The sequence below is a fragment of the Lissotriton vulgaris genome, unplaced genomic scaffold, assembly GCF_964263255.1.
Source record: "Lissotriton vulgaris unplaced genomic scaffold, aLisVul1.2 SCAFFOLD_1214, whole genome shotgun sequence".
In the NCBI taxonomy this organism is placed as follows: Eukaryota; Metazoa; Chordata; class Amphibia; order Caudata; family Salamandridae; genus Lissotriton; species Lissotriton vulgaris.
Window position 1 is genome coordinate 365,932 of NW_028243910.1, and position 11,569 is coordinate 377,500.

Below are 11,569 nucleotides of genomic sequence, written 5' to 3' on the forward strand. Positions count from 1 at the left end.
TCCAGGCACTCACGGATGGCCTCAGCCATCTCCACTAGCGCAGTCTCAGTATAAGTTGCCCTAAAACCAGACTGCGCCGGATGGAGAAGGCCAGAAGTCTCCACATAGGCTTCCAGTTGTCGAAAAACCACCTTCTCGCAGACCTTTGTCAGTGCCGGTAGAAGAGATATAGGGCGATAACTAACCAGTTTGGACGGGTCTAGAGTGGGTTTTTTGAGAAGAGGTAAAACCTTAGCCTGTTTCCAGCTCAAATGTACAGCAGCAGCCTGTAAGGATAAGTTGATAATCTTATTGACCTCTGGATATACCACCTCTGCGACTTCAGCCAACACTCTAGCAGGACAAGGGTCAGTCGGAGACACTGATTTCAGGGATTTGAGAATGGCCAGGAAATCAGGTCCGGCTATGGGCACAAAGTTCATAAAAGGAGGAACTGATGGAGTAGACGTTGAAAGGGGTAGAAATGGAGAAACCCTCGGTGCCAGAGCACCTGGCCCAAGACAGTCTTGAATGTTCTGTACTTTCTCAACAAAGAAAGAAGACTGCTCCTCACACCATTGAGATGACACAGGAAGAACCGTTTGTTCTGCAACCGGTGCCAAAAAGCTACTCACAATGGAGAAAATCTCCTTACTATTGTTAGCTTTTGCTATCCGTTCTGCAAAGAAACCACTTTTTGCCTCCCGGATAGCTGCATGGTAATCTCTGAGCTTTGCGGAGAGCATTTTTGGCCAATGGACAATGATCCAGACACCAGCATCGTTCCAATGTTTTGCAGCCCAATTTAAGGTCTCCAAGAGTGCCTGAATACCATGGTTTAGATGGAATTGGTCTTGGTCGCCCGGAGGAGGGGGGTTTTAACACTTTGCCAACTCCTTGCCTAAACCAGGAAGAAAAGCTATCAACTGCTCCCTCAAGATGAAAAGTGGGCGCCGGACAAGTCACTGAGATATGGAATGTCAATCTTCCGAGCCAGATTGTTATAAGCCGGAACTAAGGAGGAAGGAGGTTTCCCTTTAGACCAAGAAAACTGTACCAAATAATAATCCGCCCAAGTGACCTGAAGGGGTTCAGATGCAGACAAGGCGAAATTGGAGCATACCAGGTCTATTATATGTCCCTGTTGATGTGAGGGTGCCTTTGACCACTGGGTTAGATGTGCCAGATCAAACCTATCCATTAGCTCCCTGGAACCCACAATCTCAGGGCAGTCTAAATGGATGTTAAAGTCGCCCAGAAGGAGGAAATCTGAAAAACATAGGCCTGGAGGTATGTTAACATCATCCAGGGCTCTCAGTAAGGCTCCCACAGAGCCCGGGTGCCGGTAGATCAATGTACCGCCCGGTGTGTAATGGGGCTATATGACGATGGAGAATTCAACCGCCTCCCCCTCCACTAACCCCACTGTTGCCTCCCAAGAGAAGACCCACGACTCCCTAAACACCATTGCAATCCCGCCCCCTCTCCCAGTCTTGCGATCCAATCTTGCAATTTTAAAACCCACAGGGATGGCAAGCTCAACCACCGGGGCACAAGATTCATGGAGCCAAGTTTCTGTTATGAATAGCACATCTAAGTGATCGTCTGAAAGGAGTTTGCGTATATCTGGAGCATGTTTGACCATGAAGCGCGAATTAATGAGTGCCGCCTGAATTCTACTATTTCTCAATACATAGGGCGGGGGCAGGCTCCTTGGTATGAAGGCAGAACTGACATATGGGACAAGTCCGAGAAATGCTCTTGAGGACTACCCATTTCTCCCCACCAGTGCAACTGCCATTATCCAGAGCCATCAATTCCATTCTACTAGACGGCCTCTTACCTCCTTGCTCCTCTAATGTGAGAGACAGCATGGTGGGTGCCGGTCACTCCCGGGGATGCAGACGGGCTTTTCTTTGGCGCGTCGCCGGCAAACCCGCTGCACGCGCCTGCTGCGCCGACACAGCATCCGGTTTAAGTAGGAAGTCTGGGCTGGGGGAGGAGCAACAGCTAGAACGCTAACCTTGCCCCTGGCCCGCTCTAACAGACGGACACCGCATTGGCGTATGAAGAAAAAAAACTGGTAGCGTGTACTAGCAAGATTTGTAAAAACAGCGGTACAAATCAGGCACTTCAATTTTTTTAAAATATGCGGAACAAAATCCCCTCCACGCACAAACAGCAAACTCTGTTACAATACTTCTGCTAGGAGAGTGCGCAAGCTCCAGGCTTTTTCTTATAAACCTCCTTTTCTATCTGTCCATCCGGACAAGGTTGCGCTCGGAAAGCGTCTATCCTTTCTGCCAAAGGTTGTCACTGCCTTTAACATCGGGCATACCATCACTTTGCTTACCATCTTTCTGCATCCTTCCAGAGAGGAAGAGAGGCTCTACCGTCTGGACCCAAAATGTGCGGTCTTGTTTTACCTGAATCGCACACAACAGTTCCGGCTGGATGACCAGCTCCAAGAAAGGTTGGGCCGTACATAAGCAAACTATCTCCAGATGGGTCTTTTTGTGTATTAAAGCCTGTTCGTCTCTGGCAAAGAAGGAGCCTCCAGTGGGGCTGCACGCCCATTGCACCAGGGCGACTGCTGCATCTACAACATTGGTACGTGGTGTTCCCTTACAAGACATCTGTCGGGCAGCTATGTGGGCCTCGCTACACACTTTTAGTAAGCACTGCTGCCTGGACAGTCAAGTCTGGAGGGGCGGCTTCTTTGGCCCTTCTGTTCCCTGAGACTTCCTAGTGTGATCTTGGTTTGCAGTCCCACCACCGGGGTTGGTATTGCTGGGGTATCTCTTCTAATGTAAGGAGTCCATCACTAACGTGTCTTTCAGATTCACAATTTACTACTTGTGTAATGATATATCTCAAGAGACAGTTAGTGATTCCTGACCGCCCCACCCATCCTCCCCGTTCTGCGAACTGATTTTTAGGGTTCAGGTCATTCCTTTCAGGTCCCTAGTTAAATTGAATCAGTGGTCAGTATCTTGCATGGCTTTGCGTTCCTGACACGGAAAGTAGTGTACAGAACGCATGTCAGCGCTCGAGGGTGGTATCTAATTAGCTGCCGCAGCGTCGTCTTGGCGATCATGACGCCAATGACGTACGCAGAGCCATACAACACCACCTTCTGACGCACAGAGGTACTGCTGATTAAAAACTTTCCAGATCCAGTCTGACGCCTAGGGGTAATTCTAAGGTAAGGAATCTATCATTAACTAATGTTTCTTACAGATACCAAAGGTAAGTAACTTGTTCTTTAATGCTTATTACTTTTACTTTAGTTGTCATGGAATATCACGTAATAAATGGTTTGCACCACATACACCTAAATATTTTGCAAGTGATTTATATCTTGGAGGTGTGAGGCGGCCATAGGCTGATTTTGTGTGACCCATTTGGATGTCTGAAAGTTTGTGAATGCGTTTTACAGAAGGCATGTGAAAACATCTCATCCAGAACCAAAATAGTTCCTATAGTTATTAGAGTACTTTTTTGCTTTTGGAAAAATCCTCTGCAGTCTGCCTATATTCCATAATAATGTACTGGAAGCTAATGTAGAAACTCTGAATTTAGTTTAAAAATCTGCAAGGCTAAAATAAAAAAGGAACAAATGTTTTTTTTTAATGATCTTTAATTGTTTGTTGTTTAGGCAAGTGTGTCCCTTAAACGCCTTCGAGTATTTCTTTCGCATGAAGAATTGGAAACAGACTGCATTGCCAGAGGTCCTATCAAAGGCAGTAAGTTATAGTTTTTTTTTTTTTTTAAAGCAGAGTTGCTCAAAGAATTAAAGGTTTACTTAGAGTAAATACTCAGTCATGTTTACTGTCATACTGTTTAATGAACTTCTTACTTCTCTTTAGATACTTCTTCTCCTATTTTAGATGGCTCATGGGATCGTTTTTCAAACAGAGAATTACCCACTTTTTTATGAATTTCCTCTTTATTTTAACATTCACTTTTCCTTTTTTTTTTTACGTTGGAAGTGTTTCATATGGTCCTTAAGCAATCTAACTGCAAGTAATGCACAGGTGTTTTATTGTAAAAAATATAGTATCTAGCATTAGAACTAAATGACGGTTAGAAATGGGCCCTTTAAAATAAAAATTTAAAAAACACCAGACTAGATCTGATTCTGCCCTTAGGCATGTTTTGATCCCCAGCTATGCCATGTTATAGGAGCATAACCATACTGTTGTATTAATGTTCTTTGCTGGAGTGGGCAAGTCCATTCCCATCACTTCACTGTGAAGGAGGTGCCTAATTTGCTGTTCCGCTTCACCAAGAACAGTTATGTAATTTATTTGTAAAGCAGAAAATGAGTCCAACATGCTAGTACGAGGCCTAACAATGTCAGAGCAGGTACATTGACATTTCAATATCCTATATATGCTTTTAGAGTGGTCCTGAAGACTAATTGCCATTCCTGTATTTGCTTGAAGGCTGTTAGTTGCATCAGAGGTTCAGTTGAGGCAGTTAAACGAAACTGAAGGGCTTCAGTTTTATTGCAGAATAAATTTAGCTGCCCCATGCGGAGTACATTTGAAGGCAACTGTAGAGAAGGCATAGTGCGCTGACTATATTACCTGTGGAGGAGTAATGTGGAAGCTGATAGCTCTTATGTGCAGGAGTGTTGAGGTGGGCAATCTCTTCATGTAGACATATTTATTTTCTCTTGAGTAAACAAATCAATCTAGTTGTATTTGCTGTTGAGTGGAACCACAATGCCACCAGTAAGTCAAGATCCGTGTGCCCCAACGTAAAGTAATTTCCCTTCTGTTCCTCCATGGACACTTCACCATGCGTTTACGTTTTTTAGCCCAGTATGTATAATATACGCTCCTGGGTTGTAATGAAAAATTTCCTAGCGAACGTAACGGATAGTTTCAATTCTATTAAGGAATCTGAGACAAGGGTTATGCTAACACTTTCAATGCTTTATTGCACAGCAGCCATTTCACATCTTAAACTTAGACCACATTTCCCAAACACCCTTGGGAAAATATGGTCAGAAACAAAACAAAGAAGGGACAACATATCCCTCAGTACATTATGGCCAATCACAGTCCAGGAACCCTCTCCTAGTCTGTCCTTGCTGCCCTGCTCATCCTATTTCTTTAAGTCGAAGCTCCGCCTTCCAGTTCAAGTGTCCTGCTTTCCAGAATCTGTTACTGGAAAAAAACCAAAGAACACATGAGGACCTCAATCCAGAAAAGTCAAGCAATTCCGCAACCTGAGGATACACTGCCAAAATTGGGAATTAGCAGAATATACAAAACTAACATAACACTGAAGAGGTCCAACACCAACATCCGAATACTGCATTAGGGAAAAGCAAAACAATACTGCAGAGAAAATTACCATTCAACGAAAAACACACACACTCCCAACGGGGGGGAAATCTCGCGTAGATCTTCGGTGGGATAATCCTCGCCTCAGAGTCCTTAATAGAATTGAAACTCTGTTACGTGAGCTAGGAAATTTTTCATTCTAGGTCAGGACCGGAGGCTTTAGATTATGCTGCTTCAAAACTTACCACCAAATGAGACACATCAATGACCGACTTAAAATAGAATCTTTTGAAAGATGAATCTGAGGATCAGTCTGCGTTATTCATAATCTCCTTTAAACAGGCTCCCAGGAAAAAGGCCTTCGGAGCTATTGCGCCTCTTGCCGAGTGAGCCCCAAACAGTCGTAGGCTAATGCCTGCCTCTTGCATAAGCCAACGTGTGATAGTGGGTGAAGAAACTGCCTTGTGTGGCTTTTTTTGCATTTGTCTCCCCCGAGTGGGACAGGTATGCTCAGACGTGAGTCCTGTGCTCTCCATGCCACTGGAATCAAGCTACAGGAACTACAGGAGGGGGAATGCGTTTAGTCAGGTGTATCGGCCTGTCTATGTTGTCTAGCGCTACTACGCTCAATCTTCTCCTCCCGGTTTTGGCCTCCATTTGAACACTAATGAGAGACTGCCAACCACGCGAGTAACGCTTATCTGCCTGCACTTCGGCTTTTCCATCTGAGTGGCCCAATAACTATTTTTCGCTTCATAACTTATGAGGCCCTGAAGATTCGCAGTCTGTTCCCTGCGATGAAACACGTGTTGGCCAGTACAGAGGAACATTAAACCATTGTTTTACACCAATAACTCTACATCTTTTGAACTTGATTATTGTATCAATCAGTCGACTTTCCAAAGTCTTGATGTGCTCAGTTTACTTCTCTCATTTTGAAACTGTAAATCACCTAGAAATTACTGTTTCTCTCCAGTGCAGGGGCTCTGTTGTTTTTGTGCAATTAGTGTGGATCTGTTGGGTCCCACCTAGAGCGGTTACGAGGGATTACCGCCCGCCCTTCTTGCCTGGAGTGCTGTACTCTGTAGTAGCATATACCTTGCGGTTACTCAGGTGTGCGCCTGGTCATATCTGGAATTACCCAAAAACCCTCCCAGTTGAATTCTAGCCTGGATCGAGGCTGACCGCAACCCTACGATGCGGGCTATCTGCCACAGGGGAACCGTGCCCTTGACCAAAGTCCTCCCGAGTTTGTTGTAAATTTTTGCCGCCTTTCGTGAAGGAAGACCGAGTCGCCGCCGTGGAGTCCACCACGAAGCCCAAAAAAGTGACACGCTTAGCTGGTACTAAGAGGGACTTTTTGGTATTTATGACAAAGCCTAAGCTCTTTAACAGAGTTATGGCCTGCTGAGCTGGTCCTGAAGCGTTCACAGATCTGGGGCCAGCAAGAGCATATCGTTCAAGTTAACGATGAGGTACGTGCCTCTCGCCTTGAGGTATTCCACCACCGGAGAACTTTGGTGAAGCACCAAGGGGCGGAGGTGAACCCGAAAGGGAAGGTGTTGAAGTGGTATGCCTGACTGTGCCAAAGGAACTGCAGAAACTTCCTGTGAGGAGGAAAAATAGGAATGGCCAAGTAAGCATCTTTAAAATCCAACCGGGTCATCCAATCTGCTGGCCTGAGCACATCCTGGAAGAGGTGTATACCTTCCATCTTAAAATGGTGGTACACCAGCCACTCGTTGAAATCACGCAGATTGAGAACCGGACATGCCCGTCCGTCTTGTCCACCACAAACATGTTTCTGAGGAAACTGTGTGGATCTAAGACTGTGCGGCAAATAGCACCTTTGTCTAAGAGTGGAGATTTCCGCATCTATCAGGACCTTTTCTGACCGGGAAAACCGAAGGGGGTTGGGCGGGAAGGTCTGCCTGGGTTTGCAGCAGAAATCGATCTGAAACCCCTGCACAGTCTCCAAGACCCAAGCGTCGGACGTGAGTGACCTCCACACACTCAGACAGCTGGCCAAGCGACCCCCCCCACTCTCATGACTGAAAGGGAAGAAAAACGTACCCGTATTAGCTGCATTTTCCCTGCTGCCGAAACCTCTGCCCCTGGAAGGTCTGCCTCGATTGGTAAAAGTTAGAGTACCGTGCCAGCGTTTGGTACTGCCCTTGTCTGGGGCCTTGGCATAGTTGGAGTTGGGGGTCTGGCCGGACAAGCGGCCCCTTCTTTGACCGGCCCACTGGAAAACAAGTGAAGAAAAAAACTTCTTGATAGATGATTGGGCTCTATCCAAGGAGGTGAAAGTATTAAACTTTCCTAAATCTTTTATGAACGGTTGTCCTAACAAACCTCCCTAAGCAACCGCTCCAGCTTCAGAATCCGCCAAATCTCCTAACTTTGGGTCCACTTTGATCAGAGAGGACCTCCTGCGTTCTATGGAAAGCGCACAATTCGTGTTTCCTAAGACAATTGCTCTCTGCGCCCACCCAGAGAGGGCCTCAGGCGAAATCTGGGCACCCAAAGTTTTGGCATCCTCAGCCATGCCCAATATCATAGTCATGGGACCGAGGGCATCCAGGAGTTCATCCTGGCACGCCCTCCAGGGACGGTGTATCACTTTCTTGGGGTCCTTGATAAACTTAGCGAGAAAAGTTGTCATTCTCGGGTCGAGCTCAGGTGTTTGTGCGACTTTACCGTCAAGGGAGGGGCGAGGGCCTTCAGACTGCAGGCGACTGAGAAGCCTCCTTGCCCATTGGCGTGCGGATCCTACTGGCCACATAACCGGCCATCTTAACAGAAGGCACCCATTCCGAGGACCGTGGATGCATCAAGAGTTCGGGGTCTAACATATCCGAACCCCCCCCCCGAAGGAGCCGGAGTATCTGAGGGGGGCGGCGAAGAGGCAGGACGCCACGGCCTGGAAGGTCCTGGCTCGTCATCCGTATCCCCGCGGTCCTCATCGCCCGTGTCCTGAGCAGGGCTGGGTAGATCAGCGGGCGCTACCAGGGGAGAAGGGACTACAGGAGGGGACTGCGGAGCTTTGTGGGCCATGAAGGCATCACGCAGACGATCAAAGGCATACTGATCAACACCATCCAACCTGGGACTCTTTGCGGGTACTGGGTCATTATTAGACTTCGCCTGCTGGGTAGAGAGCGCAGGAGGTGTCCACTGAGCACTGAACTGCTCAAGTTTCTTGCAAAGGCTCTGCTCCATGGGCCCCATGACCTCTTCTATGGCACAGTAGTTAGAGGCCTCCACCACGTCCTAGAAATCGTAACCCACGGCAATTGGTCAAGGGGATCCTCCCCCCAGTTACTGTCTCCCTGTTAGGACATGATAAAATGCCCAAATCACCACTGAGTAGAGCCCAATACAGAAATTAGTGGAACCCCCTACAGTCTACTGACTGGGAATCAATCATCTGGGGACCAGCACAATTCAAAGGGTAGAACCCTAATCAAATGATGAGGATCCGCAAGAGCCTCAAGGACACACCGGCGTCAGGGAAAACCACACACACCGACTCGCGAAGTGAGTGTCCTGCAGGCACGAGCAAAGCTCTACAGACCCTCAAAGAGGGCATAAGTCTCCAGGGGCATTGAAGGCAGACCGGCAACGGCGGGCGGAATCTAAGGAATGTCACAGAAAATTCCACGCCGTTGCCAGCAAGAGGAGCCGCCGCGGTGAAATCACGCGACAGCGCCCCTAGCGGTCGGGGGTGCGAACCGCGCTTCACCAAACTAACATCCAGCGAGCCGCGTAAGCCCGAAGCAGGATCCGCGGACCGCACAGGAAAGAGAATGAGCCGGAGATCAAACAAACCTCCACACACGCTGCGCTATAACCAGAGGTGTGGGGACAGCGGGAGCGTGTGGAAGCTCCCACCCGATTAGGCCAACTCCAAGCCTGAGGAGAGGCGCTGCAACACGCCAAGGCTGCACAAATAAATACATCGCACTCGGGCAATAGAAATAAATCAAAACCATGCTTACAACCAACCACAAGGCAGGCGTGGGACGCCTCACAAAGACTTAAAACAGTAAGAAAAAAACGGAAAAACGCTCATCTCAGGCTGCTGGACTGTGATAGGCCATAATGGACTGAGGGATATGTTGTACCTTCTTTGTTTTGTTTCTGACCATATTTTCCTAAGGGTGTTTGGGAAATGTGGTCTAAGTTTAAGTTTTGAAATGACTGCTGTGCCATATAGCATTGAAAGTGTTAGCATAATCCGAAGCATCCGGTCCTGACATAGAATTAGATTCAATAATTGATAATAAGATTCTGGTTAGTTCATTACAAAGATAGAAGACGCTTCATCCGATCACCACCTAATATTTGAGGTATGTTCAGTGTTCATGGTGGTTTGCAGTCGGTGTATACTCTGTTTTAGTAGTGGTGTGTTCCAGATTAGGGGTCGCCAACCATTTCTGTGGTGAGCGTCACTTCTTCGAAGTCAAAAATTATTGGGAGCTCCTGAACTCTAAGCAACTTGTACATTGTTACCAGACACCCCATGCCCATTGACTTTAAGCCTAATGTCCATTGAGCCAAATACTATGGTTTGAACAAAATACTTCTACCTGGGGCACTATGACAGGGCTGCCATGTGTGTCAGGGAGAGGATGGCCTTTGGGAATGTATTAACATGCGTGCGTACAAATGGTGTAGGAAAGTAGGATCTGCTTCTTATGGTTACCCCCACGTTTTCCTAAATGTGATACTGTTTTTTTGACAAGTCTTACTGGGACCTTGCTAATTAGTACTCCAGTCTATCTGCTTTCTCCCTAAACTGTTATGCTATGTATTTGGGTACACTCCTGATTGGATACTGGGGTACTCTTGCCAGTCCCTAGTATATGGTACAACTGTACCCAGGGCATAGGCACCCCAGCGGCCTCCCATGGGCTGAAGCATGTATTATGCCACCCATGAGGTCATGCAAAATTATTCTACAGGCCTGCCATTGCAGCCTGGGTAAGATGGTGCACGCACAATTTACTTTAGATATAGGTTTACTATATCTAAAGGGCGCTCCACTAAAAACCTGTAATTCTGATGAATATATCTGCCTGTGGATACCTCACCTTTTGAATTACCCCTGCGCCAGCATTACACAAACTTTTTTTCTAGCTCTCCTATGTCGATGAGGATGTTACAATGGCACGGCTCCGCTCGCGACTCCCTTTTTTTTTTTTTTTTGCCCCATCGACGCGTAACAGTTTTCTGGGACTCTCCAACTGGTTTCGGAATTACTTTGTTTCTTCTTCATTCTTGAAGTAGCAGTGCGATGGCAATTCGAAACAGTCTGGTTTTAAGCCTTGTAGAGCGTGTTTGGGACATATGTCCATCACTGATCCCCCACTATGACGGTCTCTGGTGTGTCTCGTCGGACCACGACATCAGAGGCTGTTCCAGTTGTCTGAAGATGAATCCGCTGGCTTTAAAGGGGCGTGAAGCTAAGCTTTTTATGACAAAAGCAAGAAATTAGAAAAGGGGTTGCAAGAGGTCAAAATCAAAGTCGCCGACCTTGCATACTTCAAAGTCGAAAAAGCACAAGACGCTGCTCTTCGGAGGGTAAAGCTTCGCGATCGCCTTCGGCTCCACGACGTCGCTCTAAAGATGTCATCTCGCCGCCTCCTTATCCTCAAGCAACTCTGACTCACTCACCGACTCGCAAGGCTTCTCCGGCGCCAAGGATATCTCCGGGTCCAAGAGATTCTCCGGATCCCAGGGAGTCTTCTGTGCCTGTGGCATCGCCTATTTGGGATCCGACGTCCCTGGCGCCGGAGCCTCAGCCTGCAACTCGTTCTTGTGTGGATTCAGACTCTGCTACTTATCCACCCTTTCCCTGGGTCTGGGTCGGATCGTTCGCATTTTCTTAATGCGATTTACAGCATGTTTGCAAGGGCAGCCTACCCTACTGGTGCGCTGTTGGGCCCCGTGGGTCCCCTTGCTTTCAATTTGAGCATTCCTTATCAATATGCCCAGGCACCCTTTGTGCCCTTTATGCAGTCGGTGCTGTCCTGGAACTTTCCAGCTCTGAGGTTTTCTATGCCGGTTTCTCAATCTCTGGCCCTATCTGGTGGTCCTTCTTCCTCTCTGCTTCGATCAGTGCTGTTGCCCGCTTCAGAATGTCTTCCTTCGGCACCTGTGTCTCCGGTGCCGCGTCTGAGGCCGCCAATGCAGATTCCGAAGTTGCGATCAAGGAGGGAAGCCCGAAGACTGCTGTAGGAGGAAGAATATCAGCAGGATAAGGCTGAAGGTGAGATCAATGACTGTTG

At 47.5% G+C, this 11,569-nt stretch overlaps 1 protein-coding gene across 1 annotated transcript in view; it reads left to right on the forward strand.

Moving 5' to 3' along the window:
* The window catches only part of LOC147668204 (multidrug resistance-associated protein 1-like), a gene marked incomplete at its 3' end in the record, with an annotated part of 614,782 nt that overhangs the window by 316,114 nt on the left and 287,099 nt on the right, over positions 1–11,569 (forward strand). Inside the window, exon 9 of the mRNA XM_086948707.1 lies at positions 3,638–3,725. Coding sequence (XP_086804833.1) covers positions 3,638–3,725 — 88 coding nt within the window. The remainder of the gene's footprint in view (positions 1–3,637; positions 3,726–11,569) is intronic.